General features: G+C 44.6%; 1 protein-coding gene across 1 annotated transcript; it reads left to right on the forward strand.

The window, feature by feature from the left end:
- Window positions 1–6,117: 6,117 nt before the first annotated feature.
- Window positions 6,118–25,765, forward strand: LOC132593314 (mRNA export factor). Its single transcript, XM_060285129.1, has 12 exons — window positions 6,118–6,307; window positions 9,565–9,661; window positions 10,240–10,344; window positions 11,369–11,461; window positions 15,399–15,485; window positions 16,461–16,547; window positions 17,012–17,083; window positions 18,118–18,225; window positions 20,530–20,636; window positions 20,721–20,796; window positions 21,383–21,577; window positions 24,649–25,765. The coding sequence occupies exons 2-12, from the start codon at window positions 9,572–9,574 to the stop codon at window positions 24,733–24,735; spliced, it is 1,107 nt and encodes a 368-aa protein (XP_060141112.1). The 5' UTR covers window positions 6,118–6,307; window positions 9,565–9,571; the 3' UTR covers window positions 24,736–25,765.
- The last annotated feature ends 970 nt before the right edge of the window (window positions 25,766–26,735 follow it).

Genomic DNA, 26,735 nt, shown 5'->3' on the forward strand with positions numbered 1-26,735 from the left:
AAATATATCAGAATATATCTTGTGATTGCAAGAGGCTTTTCATTAGTTTTGTTTTCAGCAGTGGATGCTGTTGTGGAAAGAACATATGGTCTTAATAAAATAATTTCCGTCAATTGTATTTTTTGTCAAAAAAATGCTGCACTCTAATTTTCTTCAGAAGGCTTTATTTTATCCTTCTCTGTAGAGACTAATTTCTATCCTATGTTCTAAAGTAAATCATAAAAGAATGTATGTTATTTTGACTTTTAAATTTTGTTTGAAAAAAATGTTTACACATGTCATCAAAGTCTGCAGAAATATTCTATTTACTTTCTACAATACAAGTAATGTTAAGGCATGGAGTATCTTATTAGTAACAAAAATAATAATAACCTAACTTTGAGAGGTTGCAAATGAATGATAGTGTCCAGCAGTTTCTTCTTAGTTATATTTTCCTTTGTCTTCATAGTATAAGGGTCATACCTCATTCATTTACTGTGAAATTAGTAATGTTTATTATGAATAAATATTTGGATTGATGTAGTCTTCAGTGCTTTGTTTTGATTTTGAGCATACTTTTTTTTTAATAATATACTTATTTGAAAAATTTCCTCAGGGTTGTATCAGTTCTCACCCAAATTCAAGTCACCTGAATTCTTCTCTAGTCTAGGTTTAGAGAACAAAGAACTTGTTTTAAGATTAACAGAAACCTCAAGTTTTAATGAGGCCTTTCTATAACAGTAAAGATGTGATCTTTTCCTCTCATAAACTTATCTTAATTTTTCCAGAGATGGGTTTTATGATTTTATTCTGTACTTTCAATAAAGTTTTAACTGCACTGGAAAGTTTATTGTAATTGTAAGCAAGATTATGTATTTATAAGAGAAGTAAAGAAATGTTGGGTTAGTTTTTTATTGAGATAAATAATAATAATAGATATTTCTGAGAACTTGTATATGCCAATCACTGCTTACACGTTATCTTATTTAATTCTCCCGAGAAGAGCCTTGTCAGGTCAGTAGTTACACTTAAGAGTTTACAGGTGAGAACACTGAGGATGTTGCATGTCCAAAGCCACACAGCCAGATGTAGGGGAATGGGGACAGTAACACTATCTACCTCAAGAGCAGGGCCGGGTGCAGGATATTTGGGGCCCAGTGCAAAAGGTAAGCGTAGGGTCCCTTGTTCAAGAGTTACTAAGAATTTCAAGATGACAGCAGCTGAGAATTAAACCGAGCATGGGGCCCGTCTCAGCCTGGTGCCCAGTGTGACTGCACAGGTAGCACAGCCATGAAGCCAGCCCTGATCAAGAGGTAAATAAGGTCAAATATAATAATGAAAGAAAATACTTGTATAGCACTTACTGTGTGCCAGGTATTCTTCTAGGTGCTTTATGAACATTAATTTCATTTTCACAGAAACCCTATGAGCTAGGTACCTTTCTTATCATCCCCATTTTACAGATGAAGAAACAAACATGCAGAGAGGTTAAGTAACTTTCCCAAGGTCACATAACTATCAAGCAGGGGAGGTGGGTCCTCATCCCAGAGACTCTGACTCCAGAGTTCATGCCGTAGTCGCGATACTGGTACATGGAAAGTGCTTCACGTTTGGCCGGGCAGGCACACCGCTCAGGACGGGTCTCCAATTTCTGTTGTTGGCGAGGTGTCAGATCAAGGCTCCCTGATGTCAAGCATGTGGCGTCGCGCTTGTTATGTTACATTCTCTAGTCACAGCAGAACCAGGGATTTCATGCTGAGAACACTCTGGCAACTGTTAATTTGACTTACTTGCGAGACTATTGAAAATTCTAAAAACATTTTATAAATCTCACGTTTTTCTTTGAATTTATGCCATACTCCCTCCCTGAACAGCTAATAATCATTGAATTTTGACAAGTTTTGCAAAGGAGAAAAATACTAACTTAGAAATATATGGTTAAGCCACAAAATGTCTGGGTTAGGATACACTGTCAAAACGGGAAGGAATAACAAATTCTATAATAGCCATTAAAATTGGAAAATAAATTTGAAGAAGGCTTGCAGATACATTCAGTTTGGATAATTCATTTCAAGTTTATATTTGGAAATTTACTTAAAATAATTTTCATTTATTTGGGAAATGAAAATGGGAGGAGAGCAAAATGCACTGAGTTTGGCTTTGCTCCCTGTCTTTATCAGATGCAGCTGAAAAGTTAATGTTAGTAGCTATTTGGGACCCAGCTAGAATTCTCATTCTTAAGATTTGTTTCTAAAGAGTATTACTGTAAAATAGGCAGCTGTTTAAAATGGCAACTGACAACAGACATCCCCTCTATCATGTGTATTTATTATTTATTTGTTTATTTTTTATAGCTCACTTATTAGATTCAACACATAAAATAGTCAACTATAAAAGTTTCTAAATTCTTAATCTTATTTTCTGAATTTATCATGGACAGCTAACAATTTGAGGACTACACTGACTCCATTAGCTACACTTGGAGCAGCTCTATGCTATGTCACTTTTTTTTTTTGGCGGTACGTGGGCCTCTCACTGCTGTGGCCTCTCCCATTGCGGAGCACAGGCTCAGGAAGCGCAGGCTCAGCGGCCATGGCTCACGGAGCATGTGGGATCCTCCCGGACCAGGGCACGAACCCGTGCCCCCTGCATCGGCAGGCGGACTCTCAACCACTGCGCCACCAGGGAAGCCCTATGTCGCATTTTGAGCCATTTCTTGAAGGAGCTTTCTAAGAAGTCTCTCATAATGAGTTTTAACCTATATAGATCTCTCCCTTCCTCTGAATCTCTCTTTCGGCTACGTTGGGTCTTCATTGCTGCACGCGGGCTTTCTCTAGTTGCAACAATCGGGGGCTACTCTTTGTTTCGGTGCTCGGGCTTCTCACTGCGGTGGCTTCTCTTGTTGAGGAGCATGGGCTCCAGGCGCGCGGGCTCAGTAGTTGTGGCTCGCGGGCTTAGTTGCTCTGTGGCACGTGGGATCTTCCTGGACCAGGGCTCGAACCTGTGTCCCCTGCATTGGCAGGCGGATTCTTAACCACTGTGCCACCAGGGAAGTCCCTGAATCTCTTTAGCATCTGCTAGTGTTAGAGGGTCTCCTGCAGAGGCGGGGGGTGGCTGTGTCTCACCGTGAGGACAAGGACACTGGCAGCAGAAGTTCTGGGAAGTACTCCTCGGCGTGAGCCCTCCCAGAGTCCGCCATTAGCCCCACCAAAGAGCCCGGGTAGGCTCCAGTCTCTACCATCTGTATTTATTTTTAATATTTCCATAATTTTAATCAAGAAAGAACATTTGGATTGGAGTCTGTTTATAATTAAAGTGAATAAAAACTGGTGCAACGAAAAGATATTCAGAGAATCTTGGTTTTTTCCTTAAGGGTTCATAATCACCCTCGTAAAATAAAAGCTCTCGTAATATCTCCAGGTTTCTGGGAAATTTAACCGTCATCATTGATGATGCTGATTGATTTCAGAAGTCATGATTTCATGAAAAAAGAAACCCATATCGCACTTTCTACAAAATAGGCAAAAAACACTCCAGGATTTCTATCTATAACTTCCCTTAATGAATGTCTCAGTTGAACTGTTTGATGTAGATACCTGTTCAGTGGTGCTGAAAAGAATAGATGCTGTCAAAGCTAAGCCACAAGTACATGTATACTAAACAGTATTTTCAACAGGATGTTTTTGTAGTGAACTACTGAGAAACATTACATTTCTGTAATGGACTTCTGTTCACCATTTAAAGGTTATGTATCCCAAGAAAATCTTGTAAAAACAAGCCAAGGTCTCCCTCTGCTGGCAGAAGCTCTATGTTCTCTCAAATCCTTCCACTGTTTTGGATGGACATTTATTTAAAATATATTCGTCCCAAGAGGGAGGGGATAGGGGGATAATGTATGCATATGGCTGATTCACTTTGTTGTACAACAGAAACTAACACAGTATTGTGAAGCAATTATACTCCAATAGAGATCTATTAAAATATATGTATTCAAGTCCTTGTTTTCAGGAATGGGGTGGAAGAGTCTGGGACACAACAAGAGGTTGGGAAAACCATGAGGATTTCTGTGTGAGACTGAACACTTGTAGACAGGAGCCCATTTTGTACTGTCATCTTTGGATGCCCCCAATTCCTTGTAAAGCTACACTTAATGTGTGCTTCGTTGCAACCAAGCTATTTACAAAACCTTAAGACAACGTATTAGGACTTTTTAATTAAAATAACAGAATTAAAGATCACTTCAAATGAAAAGGAACTGATACTAAAATTACAAACATTCAGTTTCTATTTACCTAGAAATGGAATATAAACTGTGTAGTCATTCATAAATACTCCCTTGTGTAAAAAACTGCAGAAGGGTATACTAATGTGAATAATAGCCATGACCAAAATTTAATTTTACTTTTTATTTTTAAAAATTTTCACCTAGACTTTTGGCTTAATAATCATACCCATGGATACAGATTGTTTTGATCCTCCTTTTTGTTTCTGAGGGAAAAAGTGAGGTGAAGCCACAGACTGCCATCTCTAAAGTCACATTTTGAGGGGCAGACTGCTTGCATCCCAATTGCACTTCTACTCACTGCCTCTGTAGCTGGGAGAAGTTACAACCTGGCCTTCATTTCATCAACTGTAAAATGGGGATAATAGTGATAATACCTAACCTATAGTGTCATTGTGAGAACAAGTGTGGGTTTGAAATAACACTCTTTAGAAAGAGTCAGGGAGTGTTACTGTTATATTTGGGTACACATGCTGCTACCATTGTTCCACTGATGGTATATGCAAAACCAGCTTGTCGATTACATACCCCTAAACAACAGAAAGATTTTTTTTTAAGCATGCTGAATAACCAGTATTGTACATAACAGAGGCTTCTGGAAGATTCCTTGGGCATGGAAAATATAATTCGACAAATATTAAACACCAAAATATGTAAGACTGTGCTTGGTGCTATATACATGGGCTTAAGACACAAAGTTTAAAATCTAGGAAGCTAGACAAGGCGAATACACCCACAATCTTATGAGACAGAATATGATAAGCACTGAGAGAGCTTTGAGAGGGCTTTGAGAGTTGAGAGATGCTATGAGATGATCCATTTGGTAAAGAAATTACAGGAGATGGAGTATCCAGTGCTTAAAGGAGCTATTACTATTATCATCATTATTTAGACGAGAGGTTCTGAACCTTGCCTGCATTTTAGAATCACTCGGAGAGCTTTTAAAAAATATTAATTCCCTCGTTCCACCCCAGAACAACTAAATCAGAATCTCTGAGGGTGAGGCATCAGTTTTTTTTTAAAGTTTCCCCACGTGATTCTAAACACCTCATCTAGATCCTCGGTGCTCAACTGCGGTCCGTGGCCTGGCAACCTCAGCAGGGAGTTTGCTAGAAATGTAGGTTCTCAGGCCCACACTGGACCTTCTGAAACTGCATTTTATAACAAGGTCCCGCGGATCCTCAGCCTCCCTGAAGATGTCAAGGCTTTTGGTACGCAGCCCACGGTGAGTAGTAAAGGAGAAGGGTCAGTGTATGTACCACAACCTCAGGAGATCCCTTCCTCTGTTTTTCCTTCAGACATTCTTAAAGGGGGAAAAAGCAACCAGCTGAAATATTCGGAGTTGGCACGTGTGCGTCATAACAGCCCCTTAATATTCCTATGGAACCTTACACTTAGTAAAAGGCCTTCATATGTGTTACTTTTACTTGAACCTAATTAAGAATAGCCCTGGAAGTTAGGCATTATTATCCCCATTTCACAGCTGGAAACTGAAGTCCAAAGAGACCAGTTGGCTCAAGATACCCCAGTCGCAAATAGGGAGACCAGGGCAGGAAACCAGGTAGCGTCCCATCAGCTTCTCGAAGGATGGCCTTAAGAACTGGCGGCAATCGTAATTTTGCTAGACTTGTCATTCACAAGAGAAAATTGTTAACTAACCTTCACCAGCCGGGGCCGCCGATTTATCAGAGCAGTCGCTCCGCAGCTGCGTCGGGTACACCAACTTTCGACCAATCCGCAAACTGCTGGCACGAGGACTTCTTCTTGGCGTCAATAGTGCTTCTGCGCATGTGCGATTCCCTTCAGGGAGGAGGAGCCTTTTCCTTCCTTTCCCTGCCTTCCGGACAACACAGGAAGTGGCTCGGAGACGCATGCGCAATGTCTCCGCGGTAATTAGGGCTGTTTCCTCAACCGGCGTGAGAAGACCTCAGGCTCCCGGGATTCCAGTCACCTGGTTACTGCCTCCTCCGCGCCCGAGCCGGGTCGCAGGCTCCCGAGCTCTTTCCGCTCTCCGCCGCCGGCTTCCCTCCGCGGCGCGACTCTCAGGTAGGCCTCGTGCCGCTTCCCCGCGTTCCCCGCCGCCATGGCGCCGCAGAGGCCTGGTCCTCCCGGGCGAGTGCGGCCCGCCGCGAGGTGCTGGGGCACGAGCAGGACTGTTGGCGAACTCCATTAGTGGCCCCTGGGAGGGACGTCAGAGCTGCAAGGGGCCTTACGGGTCACCTCCGGTCTAACCCCCTCGTATTTCTCGTGGAGAAACCGAGGCACCGGGAAGGGTCACAGAGTGGATGGCAGCCTCTGTTGCCTCTCCCCTTCCTCGTCACACGTCTGGCTTCTCATCAGACACAAGCCGCCACCTCATTGACCTTCCCGGACCGTTCTTCTGCGGAAGGCCATCCCCCTTTAGTCTCCCCCGTGGTAACCGGTTTCATCTCCTTTGTTGCATTTATCTGTCTCTGAAACTGGTTCTTTGTTTCTGTTCCCTCCGCCAAGTAGTCCAGTATCCACGTGCACACACTGTGCCCTGGCAAGTGTCTGTGAAGCGCCAGGCGCTGTGCTGAGGGCCAGGTGTGTTTTGGGGGAGCGTCCAGGTTGCTCTTTGCCGTGGTGGAGCTGGCACTCTCCTGGGGAGGCGACTGACTGCCAACAGGTTCCAGATGGGGACAGGTGCTGTGAAGAAGACGGAGATGCGATGGAGGATCCAATGTGTTACATTAGAAAGGCAGGGAAGCCTCTGGGAGGGGCCTTCCTTTAAGAAGATGCTTTTAACAGCTTTACTGAATGTCACTTACAATAATCCGTTTAAAGTGTACATTTTGATGATTTGGGGAAGTTTAATAGAGTCGTGTAAACATCATCACAGTGCGGTTTTAGACCGTTTCCATCACCCTCAAAAGTTCGCAGGAGGCCCCTGTTAAAGTGGGACCTGAAGATTCACACTGAGACAGCTGGGGGTTTGGGGGAGGGCGGATCACCCCAGGCTGGAGGAACAGCTGGTAGGAATGCTCCAGGGCTGGGAGGAGCTTGCATTGTTCACGGGCAGAGAGGAAGCCATCAGAGCTGGGGTGCAACCAGGAGGGAAGGAGCGCGCGCTTCGGTAGGCTGGAGACGTATGCTTGTCTTCCGAACTTCTAGAGGGTTCTCGGTGTCCTGCACAACATGTGGCCCACGTAGGCTGATTAATGCTCGATGGCCCTTGTTCTTCTCCCTTAGTTCGTCCCTAATGGCAGAAATGCTCTCTCCCAACTTGATGGTTGAAGAGAGGAAGGGACAGGCGTTTCAGGCACTGTGTGTACAACCTCACTTGGTTTTCGTAACTCTGTAAAGTGGATTTCAGGGTCTGTTTTTACAGGTGAGAAAATGAAGGCTAAATAATGTGCCCAAATCATATATGTAGTTCCTGGACTTGACTGCAGAAGCCCTTCATTCCTTTGTGTGCTTGTGCAGTTAACTGGTGTTTCAAATACATCTCAAACATTTGAGGCAGAGGTGGTCAGCAAGCACCACGGCCTCGCACAGGTTGCTTTCTGAGATACTAATGCTTTCATAGACCTAGTAGGTCTACACTTGATTATTTTTCATAAAGCTCGGGAAATTCAAATACCTCCCCAGAATTCCTCACAGTTTTCCCATTCTATGTTGTCTTCTTAAGAGATGCTACTGTTGTTATCTCCTGTCACATGAGCTGTATGTTATTGGGTTAGTCACTTTTGTCACTCAGCTGCTAGCCTCCTTTGGGAGAGGTTACTGATATGGTAGGCTTCTGGGTGTAAAAATTTACTAACCAATGACAGAATTGAAAATGTGGCATCAGTGTATGTGAGGCATCAGAGTTATAATACACAGACTTTCTCCTTGGAAGGAAAAAAGGGAAAGTTGTTTATGACCCACTATGCACTAGACACTGCGCTTTCTACATAGATAATCTGATTTGATCCTCAGAACAGCCCTGGAGAAGCTGTTAATATTCTCTATGTTTGCAGGATAGGGAAAAGGAGGCTTGGTGAGAGTAGGGTCCCAGCTCTGGCGAGTGGCAGAGGCATGGTTCTAACCCAGGTGGGCCTACTAGACTGTGGTGCCCAGGAGAAAACTCAAAGTGGGGAGATTCTTGCTGGGCAAATGTCCAAAACATAATGCCAAACCTTTTGCTACTTAAGCAGACCAAAATGGATTACTTTTTTTTTATTTTTATTTTTTTGCGGTCCGCGGGCCTCTCACTGTTGTGGCCTCTCCCGTTGCGGAGCACAGGCTCCTGACACGCAGGCTCAGCGGCCACGGCTCACGGGCCCAGCCGCTCCGCGGCATGTGGGACCTTCCTGGACCGGGGAACGAACCCGTGTCCCCTGCATCGGCAGGCGGACTCTCAACCACTGCGCCACCAGGGAAGCCCTGGATTACTTTTTTTAAACTCCTACGATCGCTGCCAGGGTTGGTTGTTTTTCTGAGTAACTTCATGCAGAGATATTGACCTAATCCAGAGTGCGGAAATTAGTACAAAGACAGTGAACTGTCACTAAGTGGGAAGCTGGAAGAATGGGGCCTTCTGCTGGTTTCCAGTTGTGTTCCTGGTGCTCAGCAGTGTGTCTCTAACTGTGTGAAAAGAAATGAGCGAATTTATATTTTACCTGGTGACTGAAAAATACTCTGCTGTAATGTGTCAATATTGGTGAATTAATTGTGACAAAGTTAAGAAGGAAACTGGATGTGGGGTGTATGGGAACTCTTCTTTTTTAAAAAAAAAAATTTATTTAATTAATTTATTTTTGGCTGCATTGGGTCTTTGTTGCTGTGTGCGGGCTTTCTCAAGTTGTGGCAAGCGGGGGCTACTCTTCGTTGCAGTGTGCAGGCTTCTCATTGCGGTGGCTTCTCTTGTTGCGGAGCACGGACTCTAGGCACGAGGGCTCAGCAGTTGTGGCACGTGGGCTCTAGAGCGCAGGCTCAGTAGTTGTGGCGCACGGGCTTAGTTGCTCCGCAGCATGTGGGATCTTCCTGGACCAGGGATTGAACCCGTGTCCCCTGCATTGGCAGGCGGCTTCTTAACCACTGAGCAACCAGGGAAGCCCAGGGAACTCTTCTGTCTTAAGAATTTTCCATTAAAAACTATTCTAAAATAGAAAGTTTATTTTTAAAAAGCACTCTGCTTATCGCATATTTAGACCTCTTCAGAAGAGAGAAGCCTGACATCAAGCCATTTATTTATTTACGCTCTATTTCCCTTCCATAACTTAATTATCTTTATCTTGCCTCTCAGTGATGTTTATTACTTAAGAGAGGACCTGTCCTTAACTTTTCCCATTATTTTTTAGGGCCAAGATGAGCCTGTTTGGAGCAGCCTCCGGGTTTGGCACTGGGGGAGCCAGCATGTTTGGCAGCGCCGCCGCAGATAATCACAACCCTATGAAGGTACCGCCTAAGGCTTCATGGGTTTGTAGAGACACTGCAGGGGGCCCCACGCTTGTGACAGCGAGAGAAACCCAGATGGCTTGGGAGCCTCCTTTGGCGGTGAAAACTCTGAAATTTTGTCCAGGCTGCTTTCTCAAATACTGGAGCAGAGAAACTGTGTGTCCCCTGGACGAGTGTCCTATTCCCCCTGACATTCCTGATCACTGGAATCACTCGAGATGCCTGTTAAAATTGCATGTTCCTAGGGCCCAGCCCACAACTGTTGACTCAGAATTTCTGTGGCGGAGGGAGGCAGGTGATGCTGTGATTGAGCACTTCGGGGCAAGAGTGACCGGGTGGGCCATCGTCTGGGAAATATGGTTGTGGGCCTGCCTTTGAGGGTGCTGCTTGTAATCCAGCAGCACCAGTGCTTTCACTGGCTTAGTTACACTCCCCCTTTTTATCAAAGTAAGAAAGGTCTAATTCACTTAGCTCTTGACACAAGGGAAGGCCACCATGAGGTGCTAGTGAGAAAGAAGGCAGTTTTGAATTGAATTGTGACGATGTATACATTTTAACACGGACTTTTTCCACCCCAGGATATTGAAGTAACATCCTCTCCTGATGATAGCATTGGTTGTCTATCTTTTAGCCCGCCAGCCTTGCCGGGGAACTTCCTTATTGCAGGGTCGTGGGCTAACGATGTAAGTGCTCCTTAAACGTTTGCGTGTTCTCTCTGGCATATCTCTTTGTATCGGCACAGTTAGTGTTAGCTGTTTTGTTGTTGTTGTTTTTTTTTTTTTGCTCCAAGTGAGTGAAGCAGAGAGTTCAGGCTTATTCATGGCTTTTTTTAAGCACCGAGTTTAGAGTGTGAACCCGTCTGAATGGCAGGCATCCCTTCTTGTGCCGATTTTTGTTAAGAAAGCAGGATCATATGCGGCATTCAAAAATTCCTACTCTAGTTCAGTATCTTGAAGTATATTCCCAGGTCTGTAGTATTCATTGAAAATAAAAGTCGTCCATGACGGTATGTATAAATTTCCCTTCTAGGCATCCTGCAAATGTTCTTCAGGCATATGTTAAAGTTTTTTCACCTTTAGATATAGCATAAATCCTGCACAGACACTATACTTAGCAAAAAGAAATCATAGCATATGAAAAGAAAGATAAAAACTGTGGTGGAAAAATAGGCGAAGGGTGTTTAGAGGCACTTCACAAAGGAGTGCAAGTGGCCTGCTGGAGTAATCTTGAAACATTCAACCGCATTCCTAATCGGATAAACACATAGTGGCTTTGCCACTCTCTTAGATATGGGACCTGGGCCAGTTATCTTAGTTAAGCCTCGTGTCCTGTTTCATGAGATGGAGATGACACTAAGTTCACAGAGCTTTAGCTGTTGTAGAGATTAATTCAGATAACGCATGTAAAGTACATCATGGGAAATCTTCAAGTCCCGAAATAGTTGAGACACAGGGTACAGACTTAAGGATTTCAGATAAATATCCTCCAGAAGAGCTGTACCAACTTACACATCTGCCAGTAGTACAAGTCTCAGCTTATCCGTGCTGGCGCCAAGTACTATTCATTTTACGTTTGTTCATTTGATCGGAAAAAAGTGTCTATAATGTAAATTTATGTTTATCTGATTATGGCTTGGAGCAAAGGGCTTAAAATGCATATAATGTATCATTAATTGGCTGTTTGTGTTAATTTGTTTTATTATTATAGGTTCGATGCTGGGAAGTTCAAGACAGTGGACAGACTATTCCAAAAGCCCAACAGATGCACACTGGGCCTGTGCTAGATGTCTGCTGGAGTGATGTAAGTTGCATTCAGTTTTTTCATGTTTTCAGAGTGTATATAAATGTATATGTTTTTATATAACCTGAAACACAAATAGCAAGTATGTGTACACATTGTAGAAGTGCTGTTTCTGAATTTAAATATAGTAATTTATTGATACTCATAATGTAGTCAGTTAACTTTAGTCATGTTAACTTTAATCTCTCTGAAAGCTTTTCTTGCATTAAAAAATCCATTAATTTATTGACATATTTCCTTGAGCAAGGGACTAGACAATTTTTTAAAGCCTTTCCTACCTCTGCATGTGCCATGAGCTTATGTTGTTTTAAAATTAGAAATTACTGTCCCAGAAAATAAGTCCTAGGGAAAGAATCAATCCTTTTCCATTATTAAACTTCTGAAATAGTTTGTTTTTTTGGAAATCTTTTTCCTCCCAAATCCTGAACATCAGCAATGTAGGTAAATGTGTTCAAGTTTATTCAGCTCTGAGCTCTTCTTTATTTTTCTTTTTGGGGGAGTGGGTGGGTGATTGGGGAGTTTAATGAAGGTACCATTTACAAGGAAACCAGCAGGGATGGTGAAGTCACACAGCAAGAGCTGCAGCTGTGGAGGACTCACCCCTCCCTACAGGAGGAGCCCAGGATCGACATCCCAGCCTTTCTCTCCTCCCTTCTGCTGATGGCGGAACCCTGCAGAAGTGAGAAAACAAAGGGGCCTGACTGAGAGTCTGGGGCAGCTGTGCTGAGGAAGCTAAGCCTCAAGGTCCCTCCTCAGGCTCATGCAAATTTTTTTTATTAGATGCGATTTGCAAACAGTAAAATTGAACCTTTCTAGTGTATGATTCTGTGAGTTTTGAGAAATGCATAGAGTTGTGGTCAAAATATAGAAGAGATCCATCAGCCCAAGGATATCCTCCTGCCCTTTGTAGTCAAATCCTCCTCAGCCCCCAGTCCCTGGAAACCACTGATGTGTTTTCTGTCCCTGTGGTTCTGCCTTTACTAGAATGTCATAAACAGAAGCCCTTTGAATCGGGCTGTTTTGAGCACACTGCATTTGAGGTCCATCCAGGTTGTTGTCTCTGGCAGTAGTTTGTCTTCCTTATTGCTGAGTAGTAATCCATGGTATGGATGTATCACTCTTTGTTCACCATCCACCAGCTGAAGGACATTTGGGTTGTTTCCCATTTGGGGTCATTACGAATAATGCTGCTATAAGCATTTGTATATTGGATTTTCTGTGAATATAAGTTTTCATTCCTCTTGCATTAATATCTAATAGTGGGCTTGCTGGGTCATATGTAATATATGTTTACCTTTATGAGAAATAGCAAACTACTCACACCGTACATTTGTGTGATCTTGCTTAGCTTTCAAATAGGAAATGATTCTACTATTTATAAACATTTTGAGATGGTTAAGGAGCCAGAGTTGCTCCCATTTTAATCATTAGCTCTGACAGCCTTCTCTAAAGCATTTTTGTTACCTGTAAAATGTATTTCTGACATGTCTGATTGGGTTATTATGAGACTAATAATAGTTTTAATTTACCTGTAGAAAAATAGCAACTTGAATAGATTTTAAATATTTCTAATTTATTTTGCCTGTCTTTCTTTACTGATCAGTTAACAGATCAGAATTGTAAGTTTCTTATCAAGTATGGTAAGAAATAGAATTAACTGACACCGGAATTCTGTTGCTCGGATGGTACTGAGGAGGCTGTTGGCTTTTACAAAGACGTGTACCGCCTGTCCTTTCTCCATCACCATTAGAGTTGTGCGCCATCTAGTGGAGGCATCGAGACATAGACATGAAGAGTTCCTATTCAGTGAGCTGAGTTCTGAGAGAGGCAGGATGCGCTGTGCTGGGTAGACAGAACCCAGAAGGCAGCTATAAAGTTTGGGAAGGGGGCTGTGAATGCTCCACAGAAGAGGCAAGAATTGAGCTGAATCTTAAAAGTAAACCATCTGCTTATATAGCTTTAGAGCATTGTCTCATCCATTCCAGGCCTGGGTTCAAATTTCGGCTGTATCTCCACTTTTTGACTTTGCCAAGTTATTTAATCTCTGTGAGTATGTTTTTTCACTTATAAGATGACGATAATAATAGTTTTACAACAGGTAATAACATTATTTAGTTCAAATAATTGTCTGGCACCTATTGTATGCTAAGCGCTTGGGATATAGTGGAAGTCAAAGTAGGCGAGGTAGGCAAATCCTGTGCTTATGGAACTCATGATCTCTTAAGACCGACATAGAGAAACAGAAGGATTTCAGGTAGTGGAAATCAGTGACAGCTAGATTCAGCCACGTAAAGACTAGCGGGGCACCTGTGGGAAGTGGTTAAGAGATTTGTTTGAGGGAATATAGGGGGTGAAAGGCTGAGCCCAGACTTGGACCTTCCTGGCTCCAGAGCCCACGCACTTAACAGCCTCCCTCACAGGGGCTTACAGGAATAGGAGCTAGCCTGGGAGAGAAGGGCAGGTGTGGAAAGGCACAGAAGCACAGAAGAGCCACAGTTAACGCTTGAGGCATAAAAGCCAAAACTTGGTGAGGGTGATTCTCTGGCAGTCTGAGGACGGTCAGTCTGGCCACAGCAGGTGGACCTGAGAGGAGCTGAGTCGAGAGCACTTGGGAATCTCGTTTCTGTGCCCCAGCCGTTAGACAGACTGGCCTCTGTCTCAGTATGTCCACTGCGGCCTGGCATCCTGCAGCTGGTACGACTGGCGTTTTATGAGATGAAGGGGCCAGTGTTTCACTCAGCCTCGGGGCATCCCTCTCCATACATTATCGTCTTTCCAAGCGTTTGTGGAGTTGCCCTCACAGCTTCATTAATAGGGAAGAAGGTTTTCTCTCTTCTTTCACATGGGGAACTGGCGACTGCAAATGGGAAGAAGTTTTTGCTAGGGGAAGATAGTGGTAAATCTTTGAGCTGTGGAACCAGAAATGAAGTACTGTAGGGCAGGGGTCAGCAAATTGTGGCCCATGGGCCAGATCTGACCCATTACCAATTTTTGTGAATAAACTTTTCTTGAAACACAGCCACATCATTCATTTACATAATGTGTATGGCTGCTTTCAAGCTACAACAGCAGAGTTAAGGAGTTGCAACAGAGACCTTTTGACCTGCGAAGACTAAAATATTTACTATATGGCCCTTTAAGAAAAAAAATTTGTTGACAGCTGGTCTAGAATTTTCAACTCAGTACTTTTTGTTTTTAAATTACCTTGTGCTTCATGTTGACTAACCTACTTTATGAGTTCTGTGTGTGAGTATTTTAAAACCACTATACAGTGACTGCCAATTTTTTAAGCTATTCTATAGTTTACATTGGACCAGTGACTATCATAAATTAGTGTAGTTTTATTGCATGCACTTTCGAATGCTATGAGATACTGAGCTGAAAAATAATCATGATTGTACATGTGGTACAGAGCGGGAATGGGGGGTAGAAAGATACAGTAAATGTGGCAAAGTGTTTACAAGTGGTGAATCTAGGTGATAGGTTTATGGGTATTCATTGTATTATTCTTGCAACTTTTGTGAAGGCTTGAAATTGATGAAAATAAAAAAATTTTGAAGTGGCTCCTGGTAGGTAATACACATCGATACAGGATGTACAAAGGCTGTTCTTGGAGGACATGCCAGTGGCTATGGCTGCCTCTGAGTGGCGAGCTGGGGTCAGGAGAGACTTCGTTTTCACTCTATAATTCTAAATGCTATTCAAGTTTTTTTAACCTTTTTACATATTATCTCTTAGAAAAAATTAACAATTAAAAAGAGCAGAAAATGTGTTTTGTATATGATACTGTAGCTTGCAATACTCTGGCCCCCAAATAATTGGAAAAATTAAAATTGCAAAATAAAACCTGCCTTGGTATGTTCAGTCTGATACCTAGATGTTCATATAGACGTTTTATTTTTCTTAGAATGTCAGATTTTTTTCTATTTTATTTTAGGATGGGAGCAAAGTATTTACGGCGTCATGTGATAAAACTGCCAAAATGTGGGACCTCAACAGTAACCAGGCGATACAGATAGCACAGGTAGTAAAAACTTACCCTCTGCAGGAAGGCTGGGCAAGGCTGGTGCCCAGGGTTGCGATGATCCCTTAATTACAATAATTCTCTATTATAGGAAAGATGCAGTTTGACCATTCCAAATCAATTAGATTTAAATATACCAGAAACCTCTGTAGCACAAAAATGACACCAATCTTGTACACATTCTCGTTTTATCTAGTGTTTCATAAATTGTTCTCTCATGGGTCTTCGTAGTATGTGGATGGGGAGGGCATAATAAGGAGCTAGTGACATTAAAACCTGTAAATGGTACAACTCATCCTCAGCATTCTGACACCCGTGTGCGGCTTGCCTTGTACCAACTGCATTTGGTCACACATTCATTCGACAGGTCTGTACTGAATGAATGCCTGTGATACTCCAGGCGCTGTCCTTAGGAGTAGAGATAGAGCAGTGAGTAAGAGGGACCCTTCCACACGCCAGGAGCTTTTACGGTCTGCTCGGGACAGCAGGCAGCTTCTGTGAGAAGACTGCTAAGAAAAGCAGAAATGAGGAAGATGAGAGAACCTGGAACCAGAGGGTCTGGCCTGGTGAGGAAGAGCCTCTTGACACTGAGACATTTTCAGGAAGGTGTTGTGTACCGTGAGGTTGCAGTACTGTGTGCTAGAAGCATCTCCTCAGTCTCTGAATGCGTGTCATCTAAGTGATACAACTGTGGTGGAGTTCCCTATGAGTTACTCCTGAATATCTCCCCCTTTCACTCTCACATGCTAGTTAATTATGGTTAAAATCAAATTAAATTTTGTTAGACTGGAAGGTAGATACATGCTCTTGATGTTACATTGAATGTTTTGGTCATGGGGAAGAGCTGAACTATCCTTTGGTTTCTGTTTGGTGTGACCTCAGTATTTAAGGTTCCTTCTCTTTGAATTTCCAGAACCAAAGCTGTGTAGCATATTATTACATTCACCTTGGTGTATTTTGGTTTTATCTTGAAAGCACGATGCTCCTGTTAAAACTATACACTGGATCAAAGCACCAAACTACAGCTGTGTGATGACCGGGAGCTGGGATAAGACTTTGAAGGTATAATATACTGTTGAGGGACTGCATGGCCTGACCAAGATTGGCGTTTATTTTATTTTATTTTTTTAAAATTAATTAATTAATTTTATTTTCGGCTGCATTGGGCCTTCGTTGCTGCGCGGGGGCTACTCTTCGTTGCGGTACGTGGGCTTCTCATTGCGGTGGCTTCTTTTGTGGCGGACCACGGGCTTCAGTAGTCGTGGCACACGAGCTCAGTAGTTGTGGCTCGCGGGTCTGGCGCTCCGGCTCAGTAGTTGTGGCATACGGGCTTAGTTGCTCCGTGGCATGTGGGATCTTCCTGGACCAGGGATTGAACCAGTGTCCCCTGCATTGGCAGGTGGATTCTTAACCACTGCGCCTCCAGGGAAGCCCGACATTTATTCTTGCACTATTTGGACTTTAGCTCTGAATGGTCACTTATTGGGTTTTTGTGGTTTTTTTTTTTTTTTTTTTTTGTCTTTTAGTTTTGGGATACACGATCATCAAATCCTATGATGGTTTTACAACTCCCTGAAAGGTGTTACTGTGCTGACATGGTAAGGAATTTTTAACTTAATGATAATTATTTCCTTTAAAAAAAAAAAAAGGCACTTCTTACCTTATGATATCTTGCAATCAGAGGGTAACGTAAAAATCCTTCAAACTTTAGGAATAGATGTGGGATGTAGTTTGGATTGCCTCAGTCATCTTAAATCTGTAGATTTTTGTGCTGCATATGTTCCAGAATTACAGAAAACTAGATGTCGCATTTTTTTAGTCACTTGTATGAACATACGCAGATAGCCACATGCCATGCTGTCCCCAGAATGACATGCACTGTGTGGCTGTAGGAAGACTGGCAGTAACTTTGTGGTGTGGTGCTAGAGCTTTGGTGACTGTCTCTGAGTGAGCGGGATAGAAAGTAAAGAACTCTCTGTTGGTTTAGCAATAAGTTGAAGTTTTATACCAACTGCCCAGTAATTCCACTTTTAGGAATTTATCATGAGAAAAGTAAAGATGCAAATGTTTTTTGTTTTCTATAATATAGTAAAACATGGGAAGTGACCCAGTGGGCCAACAAGACAGACATGGTTAAGTGAACCCTGTTGTGGGTTCATTTGAGGGGATGTTAGATACGTGGCCACTGCTAGTGTTCTGTGGAAAATGTGTGGGGCGGTGCTCACTAAACATGCTTTGAGTGAAGGATCAGCATTATACAGAAACATGCATATACACACCTGTATAATGTTCAGGAAAAAAGACGGGGGTTAACATACCATAATGCTAACAACAGTTATCATTTGATGGGGTGAGAGAGGTGATGTTCATTTCTTCTCTATTTCTCAGTACATTTTCTAAATGTATACTTTGTAGTTATAAAAAATGAGTCTTTTAAAAAGATATGAATGTTCTACTTTCAAATATGATTTCTCTAGGTTACCTTGAAATGTGATAATATCATTGAACTGTTAAGCTTGAAAAAAAATTCAGGCTTACTTTTTGCGACTCTAAAAAAAATTGATCTAATACTTTGGTATAAAAAAGAGTACAGTCCACTTTAAGCATGTCTCTGCTTTCCCCTGTTTCCCAGATATATCCTATGGCCGTGGTGGCAACTGCAGAGAGGGGACTGATTGTCTATCAGTTAGAGAATCAACCTTCTGAATTCAGGAGGATAGAATCTCCACTGAAACATCAGGTGAGTCACAAGTCAAATCAAGAAGCTCATGTTTAGCACTTGTCGCAGGCAATCTGGCCATGTGGCCACATATGGAAATCGTTGTACTTTCCGACATTCAAAAGGGGGTGAATTTAAACACAAATATTTAGTGAGTAAATACCATCTTCTGCAAACATCCCCCGGGTGCGCTGCATGTTGCTGAATGGGTGCACACCTCGGTGGATCGGTTCCATTGTGAATCCACAGCTTCCGTCTTTAGCTTGGTCTTCACCTGCCACGGATTCTTAGATCTCCTTCACTCTCTTCAGACCCCTGGACGCTCCCTCCGAGAACATAGAAGCTGATGGTTGGGAACTTCCCCATCTTCCTCCTGCTGCATCTAGAACTCTGGCTACACCTGCATCTTCCCTGCCTTTTCCCAGCTGTTAGGTGAGCCTTCTCAGGAGCCTTAGGTTATCAACCACCTGCCTCTCTCCTATATCTCATCTCCCCTTTTCTTGTACTTCATTGGCACTGAACCAGGCTCAAGTCCAATCCTAGGAAACAAGCTTCTTCTGACCCCCACATCCTCTGCCACCTCCGTCCCTTTTTCCCTTTGAAGTCAAGTAAGTGTCTTACGTGAGCTTCCTTGGTTCCCTTACGTCCCATTCATCTCTCACCCTCCTTTGAGACTTCTGCCCCCGTTACTCCGCTGAAACTGTTTCTGGCATGGCCAGTGATGGCTTTCTAATCAGTAGCTCCAGTGGGTACTCATCAACCCTCATCTTACCGTGGCAGCAGCATTCACTGCTGTTCTTATCACATATTCTTAAACCTCTCCTTGGTTTCTGTAATGCCAGCCTCTTGCGTCCTGCCTCTCTGGTTGCTGCTTTGTCTTCCTTGCTGCTTCTTGCTGCATGTTGAGGTTCCCCAGGCATCTGCCCTTGGCCACTGGCTCCTCTACATCTGCCGGCCGTTGCTGTTGCTTAGGTACGCCTTGTGGGCTGGAGACTTGGATCCCCAGCAGGCCTTGCCTCTGTGCTCCTGACAAGGACACCCACAGTCTGGCAGCTCCTTTGCATCCTCCTCATGTCTCAGCCCCAGAGCATCCCATGCCAAACCCAGGACCACTTTCTGCAGATCATGTTACCTCTTCTCAGGATCCTCCCTGCTCATTCTCCCCAGGCTATATATAGAGAGATACGTGTGTGTGTCTTATATATACATACGTGTAGATTTTACTCATCTTGTTTTTTTTGACCAGAGCACAGACTCAGTGAGAGCAGGGATTTTGTGTTTGTTGCTGCCTCATTCCTGGCACCTGCAGCCAGGCCTGAATAGAAGGCATTCTGTGTGTGCCGAGTGAGCAGTCTTTACCTGCCCCTCCCCACCACCCCAGCCTGCTCTTCCCTGTGTGCTCTGCACCTCCGCCCCTTAGCTGTCTAAGCCAGAAATCAGGAGTCGTCCTTGATTCACTCTCCCTCCTCTCCTCCTCTCCCATGTCATCAACCACCAAGCTCACTTCTACCCTGTATGTGGTTTCAGATCTGTTCATTTCTCTCCTTCCCTGCGTCCACATTTAATGCACCTCTTCTTGATTGACAATAAGAATGTGGATCTGTGCTCCTTTACCCCTGGAGGCTGGGCCGTGGGCTGTTCCTGTGGGATCTTCTGTGGAGTCCAGGAAACCCTCCTTTGGGCCCTCAAACTCAGCGTTGGATCGAGTGTAGTGTCTGGCTTTTGCATAGCTTATTCACGGTTTAGAAATTCCTGGCCGCGTCCACTGTATGCTTGACCCTTGGTCCCCCGTGCTCCACAGGCAGGCACTACTTCCCTTTTCCAGTTGGGGACGCAGAGGCTCTGGAACGTTGGGTGACTTGCTGGAGGGCACTCACCTAGTCAGTGGTGGGCTGTGAATCAAAGTGACATGTTCTCCCGACCCACCAGGGGGCCAGCACCAGAAAAGGACCTGGTGGGGCTCTGAGGGCCGCGTGCCCTGCTGCAGTGACAGCAAGGCCTTCAGGGTGGCAGAATAGGACCTGGCGGGGCTCTGAGGGCCGCGTGCCACGCTGCAGTGACAGCAGGGCCTTTAGGGTGGCAGAGGGAGAACGGTGCCTGGATGGAAGCACTTGGTCCGAGGTTTATTCATAAAATCATGTGGCTGAGTAAAAGGAAAATAACGCTCACTGGAGGAGTAGAAATTATCTTCTTTACCGTATTTGAGAAATACTGTTTCTGGTTCTTTCAAAACCCGAAAATGGGGTAAAAGCTGTGTACAGTCACGTTAGTTATGGAATGTTACAGCTTCCATTGTGATGATATACTTTTTCCCCCCAACTGTAGCATCGATGTGTGGCTATTTTTAAAGACAAACAGAACAAGCCGACAGGTTTTGCCCTGGGAAGCATTGAGGGGAGAGTTGCCATTCACTACATCAACCCCCCGAATCCGTAAGTGAGGCCTGATCAGCTTGAAGATTTTCACTTGAGGCTTTTTTTTAAAAAGGAAAACTAAGTTGGGCCTTTGTTTTTCAGTGCCAAAGATAACTTCACCTTTAAATGTCATCGATCTAACGGAACCAACACTTCAGCTCCTCAGGACATTTACGCGGTACGTTTTTAGAAACTGTAACCCTGAGAATGTGTCTAGAAACTAGACTTGGAGGTGGGTAGCTGAGTCATTATGGGGTCAGAAAAGATCACTGTCATCGTGTGTGTTCGCGTGCAGAGATAAATGGCTTACGTGAGAGGTTTCAGTTTTCTGTTTTTATGAACATATTGACCGTCTTCGTTCTCTCTGTTTCTGAATGCAGGCTTAGGAGTTTTGGGGAGCGACTTCCACCTGTATGAGTGCTGGTAGACAGTTGATACACTTAGCTAAAACCGAGAAATTGCTATTTGCTGAAAAAGAAAAAGGCATTTTCCTGAGGTTCGCTCCTTGGTGTCACTAGCTTACATACTTATTAACCTCTGCTGACTCGTGTTTTGAACAAGAGACGAGATTCAGTCCTGGGCTGCCGATTGGTTCAGGAAGTGGGGCTAGTTTCTCTTGTCATCAGTGGGCCGCCAGCTCTACTGAACTGACGGTCTGTTCCATTTTGTGTCCTGACTGAACCAGGAAGTCTGCATTGGCGAGAACCTGATTTCTCCTCCCTCCTCTGCCTCTGCTTCTCATTGTACATATCCATCATTTGTAGGTGAATGGAATTGCGTTCCATCCTGTTCATGGCACCCTTGCAACTGTGGGATCTGATGGTAGATTCAGCTTTTGGGACAAAGATGCCAGAACAAAACTAAAAACTTCGGAACAGTTAGATCAACCGATCTCGGCTTGCTGCTTCAATCACAATGGAAACATATTTGCATATGCTTCCAGCTACGACTGGTCAAAGGTGAGAATTCCCAACCCTGCGTTGGGCCCCTTCAGGCAGCAGAGCCAGGCTCTGCAGTCGGAAGGCCTGGGCTTCAGTCGCAAGGCCTCCACAGACACGCTGTGTGTCTGCAAATGGCATGTCACCGTCACCTGACTGCAAAGGGAACAGCAGGGCCTCCCTCCCATCCTTTCTCTGAGAACGTGCCCACGTCAAGTGTTCGGTCACTGTAAACCCAGCGGCCGCCACTCTGGGGGGTCCAGTCATCCAGTGATGCCAGGGGTTGTTGGGCGAGAGTGAAGAGGGCTCAGCAAGGCCGTGGGGCTTCCACCAGAGGCATTGGCTCTTTGCTTGTTTGCTGTGTGGGGAGGAGGGAAGTTAGGGACTGACAGGGTCCTGGCTGTGTTTTGGAGTCATCCCAGTGTGATGGTAAAGAGAGCAGACCTGGGTACTTGGGCTCCATAGCCGTAGTGTCTTCCTTGTTCACATCCACAACGTGTCTGTCTTCCCTGGCCCTGCCCCCCGCCCTTCCCCGAGACACACACAACACACAGCACACATCTCTCTCCCTCTCCCTCTCCCTCTCCCCCTCCCCCCTTCGTTCTTCTCTACCTGTCCCCTGTCTCGTTCCCCCGTCTGTAGGCACACCGTCTCTTCTAACACAAGTGTTAAGAAGCCTGGTTTCCCTTCTGTTAAACTTGTCCAGAGTGGTGACCCCCTGCCCTCTTTGTTCCCCCGCCTCTGTCTCCTCCTCAGTTTCCTGGACTGTAGTCAGGTTCTTGCTGCCTTTCTTCTTGTCCAGTCCAGAAGCTTCCTTGCTATCTGTGCTGGGCACCGGTCCATCCCTTCCTCTTTCCTTCACAAAGCCCTCCCCTTGGTTTCTCTGAGCTTTCCGTTGTATGTTGTCTTCCTACTCCTGTCTGCTCCTTGCCATCTCTGGTGGCTTCTGCTCTCTGCCCACCTCTTGTACGCAGGCCTTTTTCTGTGGTTCTCCTTCGGGTCCTCGAGGCGCGTCTGCATTCACGAAGCAGCAGCTCTTCCAGCCTAAGCAGGTGACTCTTTCATGTCTAACTTGGCTCCTGACCTCGCTCCCCACTTCTTCCGGTGTTCCAGTCCCAACGGGATGTCCGCCCCTGGCTACCCCCTAAGCACCTTAACCTAGGAGATCAAAATCTGGTGGATTCCGCCCCCGCTGTACCCTCCCGCTTGCTGCTTCTCCTGTGTTCGTTCCTCTTTGAGGCAGACACCTCCTGGGCAGTGGGGTGTCGGTCTTGGAGTCGCCTTGGGTTCTCTTTCTCAGAAGAGCTGGGCAGTCACGGAGCTCTGTCCACTTCACCTGCGGTACATCTCGCCCGCTCAGCGCAGTGTTGTGATGCCTGCTCAGGCCTGTGGGAGGCGCACTCTCTCTGAGCGTTTGCTTATGTGAGCCGCATAGCTGCCTTTTTTTCCAGCAACTTTACTGAGTTGTAATTGAAAGGCAGTAAATTGCACACACTTAAAGTGTAGCTTGATCAGTTTCAGCATCTGTGTATATACCCAGGAAACCTTCGCCACAGTCAAGATAACGTACACTTGTGTCTCCCCCAGAAGTCTCTGTGTCCTTGTAATCCTTTCCTTCATGCACACAGTGATCTGCTTTTTGTCATTATAGGGGATTTGCGGTTTTCTAGAATTTTATATAGGCGGCTTCATATACTGTGTACTCTTTTTTGCTCTTGTGTCACTAGTTTGTTTTTACTGAGTAGTATTTCATGGTATCTGGATGTATCACAGTTTGTTTATCCATTCACCTGTGGAAGCCACGCACTCAGTTTTGCAAAGTGCGTGCTTTTTTGGTTCTGCCTGGCTGGGGTTGGACCCAGATTGTGGCCTGAGGCCTCAGTTTCCCTGTGGACCTCTTCGATGGATCTCCGCTGCTTCACCTGCTCAGCCTGCCGCCACATTAAAACTCCATGTTTAACTCACATCACACTCATGGCTCTGTGTGTTTCAGGCGTTGAAAAAATAATTGTAAATTGTAAGCAGTGTCAAATCAAAGCTCATCGCTTTGAATGCCACTCAGAATTAATTCATCTGAGCAATTAATGTCAACCGTGGAACACTTAAATTATAATCTTTTAACTTAAAATTGCTTACGAATTTTCCATTGTTCTTAGTTGAAGGACAGTTATCCCCACATATGATTAATATTATTAGCTTGTTGCTTGAGCGTAACTGTTCCGAAAAGCTGCACTTTGTGTATTACGATGAGACTTAATGGTCATTGGGTGAGCAGAACTTCTAGAACTATCTTGGCGTAACTGTCAAGGAGTGAGAATAAAGCATATCGTTGCACTGCAGGCGGCAGAACGCACCCAGAGGCGCTTCCCACCTCCCTGTTCCAGGCCTTTTGGTTACCTCGGGTTTCCACTCATCTGTCTTACCCACACCACTCTGCTGTCTTCCTGAAACATAAGTCCTGTCATTGTCACTTAGCTTTGTGGCTGCCATTCCTTTTCCCTGTGGGACAGTTTTCACAGGCCTCAGCTTGTTCACAGCCCTTTCTAGCCTCGCCTGAGCTGGGTGCTTCCGACTCCCCCAGTGTCACACAGCCCCGCTTCCTCCTCAGCACAGGCGCAAGCAGACACGCTGACACCTGCACTTCACCTCCCTCCGCGTCTGCGATGGCGCATCCTGGGACTTGCCCCGCTCCCTGTGACGTCACAGACCAGAAGTCTCCTGTGCTGAGAAACCTCCAGCTCATCCTCCGCCATCCTCCCCTCCCCAGGCTGTGCTCACTGAGGGGGAGTCATCTTGGCATTAAAGCGGTGGAAGGTTGACAAAAGTCTCAGTGCTGAAAAGATAAATATGTAGAAAATCATCCTTCTGAGGGGCACATTGAAGACATTTCCACCAAGTCCTTAACCTTTACTCTGAGGATTAAAGTTTTTGTTTAACATTTGACTTTTATTTCTCTCCATTTACCTGTTTTATTCCTCCAGAGAGATTACACATCATGCATGGAGCACAAGACTTGGCATGTTAAAAGTGCCCACAAAATGCTAACCGGATTTTTAATCAATTTTTAAGGTACTGTTTTTTTTCCCCTTTAGGGACATGAATTTTATAACCCCCAAAAGAAAAATTACATTTTCCTACGTAACGCAGCCGAAGAGCTAAAGCCCAGGAATAAGAAGTAGTGGCTGGAGACTTGTGGGTTGTCCAGAGTTGTCTTCTCTCCACTCTGCCTCATCTCTGTACGAATTTGGGTCCCAGCTTTCAGTGGGTTGTCAGCCATGGATGTGGATTTCAACCCCTGAAGAAAACGATGTCATTGTTCAGCAGTCAGGAGCCTGGCGGCCACGGTGACTGTCCATCTCTCCATTCCACTGCCGGTTACAGGTTTTGTCTGTAACTCTAAGATCTTAGATTCATGTGGGCAACTGCCAGGTATTTTGCAGTGCTTCATTCAGCAGTGTATGTATTAGGGAACATTGGGAAACATTCTACGAGCCCTGTACTGTATTTTGTAATAAAATATTTAGAAGATTGTCTCCTAAGATCCCTTTGTCCGTCTCTCCCCTTGCCCACCCCGTAAGCTCTGAAGTGGTTGCCCTGCTCAGCATCATCATTGGGTTTTGATTTGTGACTGCAGATGCCCTGTGGGAAATGCAGAAATTTTGCCCCTTTGGAGAGAGGAACCCCTGAGCTGGGAGTATTTCTGCTGTGTGGATTGTCTAGCAGCAGTCTCTCCAAGCATTGGTGGGCAGAGTTTGAATGTGTTTTTCTTTTGCTTCCTTCATTCCTGTCTTGGACATTCCAGTGCTTTTCAGTTCTGCAGGGCAGATGTCCTGGTGACTGGAACAGGGGTGTTCGTGTTCTGAGTGACAGGCCTTTGTGGGCAAAGCGCAAGTGGGTGATGCATGTGTGGCCTTCAAGTTAGAACTCAGGTACCCTGCCTGGGAAGTACTTGGAGCTGGTGCCCCCAGTAGCCATAGGTTTGAGGTGTTGCTTTTTTATTTCATGTAGTTCAAAATTCCTGATCGGTAAGTATCTGAAATGAGAGTCTGTTGTGTTTTTGCCCTGCAATCCCGAATGCTTTTTCTGCTTTACTCTTCGGGGCTGGTGTGTAAATTAACTTCCTGAGTGTGGAGCTCTGGTATTGATAATACTGTAAGACATGTTTGCCTACTCTTAAAAGACAAAATAAAGTTTTCTACTGAAAGACATTGCCAGCACTCAATGGTTTAAATTCTTTGGTAGTCAGATCACAGATGAATTCAGACCATTAACTCTCTGGTTCTTTTGGTCTGAAAAGTTTTGTTTTGGGTTGGTTGTTTTTTTCTTTTATTTTTTTGAGAGAGAGGGAAAGGCAAGTGCACTAGAAAAGTCTTAATATTCAGGTTAACTGTTTACAGCTAACTTTTTCCTTCCCTTTATGAATCAGCCCTGCAGCTCTGCGATCTCTCTGTATCGGCAGACGGCGAGTAGGAAAGATTGCCATGAGGAGAGCCAAGCTCTAGCCAAGCTCAGGCTATTTCAGTAGCCAACGTTCGTTGGAGGTGAGAATAGATGGATCACTTTTAGTTTAGCCGCAGTTATTTTTTTTTTTTTGCGGTATGCGGGCCTCTCCCGTTGTGGAGCACAGGCTCCGGACGCGCAGGCTCAGCGGCCATGACTCACGGGCCCAGCCGCTCCGCGGCATGTGGGATCTTCCCGGACCGGGGCATGAACCCATGTCCCCTGCGTCAGCAGGCGGACTCTCAACCACTGCGCCACTAGGGAAGCCCTAGCCGCAGTTTTGTTACTCTTTTTTTACAAGCTAGTGGCTGGCTATGGTTGAAAATGACCACAAAATAGTGAGTCTTAAGTCATGAGCCTTTTAGAGTATTCTTTTCCAAGACTGGGCCTTGTCACATCACCAAGGGGATAGTTTTTCTAATTGGCAAATTTAAAACATTTGCTTAAGTCCAGGGTTGGACTTGGGGCTGCCAGAAACCAGGAGTAAAGTAAGCTCCTTGCTGGGAGACAGGCTCAGTTCTCTGTCGGCCTAGAACCCAGAACATAAAAGTCTGCTGTATTTTTTCTAATGATGAACCTGTAAATATTTGTTGAAGTCATTAAACTTAAGATGCTTGTTCTCATGTTTCCTAAAAGGTATGCGAAGTCTGAGGAACTCTCCAACTTCAGCATCCTCATC

This window comes from Globicephala melas, chromosome 15 (genome assembly GCF_963455315.2).
Source record: "Globicephala melas chromosome 15, mGloMel1.2, whole genome shotgun sequence".
Taxonomy (NCBI): Eukaryota; Metazoa; Chordata; class Mammalia; order Artiodactyla; family Delphinidae; genus Globicephala; species Globicephala melas.

What these genes read in the sequence shown, in the direction of transcription:
- LOC132593314 (XM_060285129.1), top strand. Translation starts at nt 9,572, where the DNA reads ATGAGCCTGTTTGGAGCAGCCTCCGGGTTTGGCACTGGGGGAGCCAGC. An exon ending in GGTGTTACTGTGCTGACATG is followed by an intron (nt 17,084 to 18,117) that starts GTAAGGAATTTT and finishes CCTGTTTCCCAG; the next exon opens with ATATATCCTATGGCCGTGGT. An exon ending in AATCTCCACTGAAACATCAG is followed by an intron (nt 18,226 to 20,529) that starts GTGAGTCACAAG and finishes CCCCAACTGTAG; the next exon opens with CATCGATGTGTGGCTATTTT.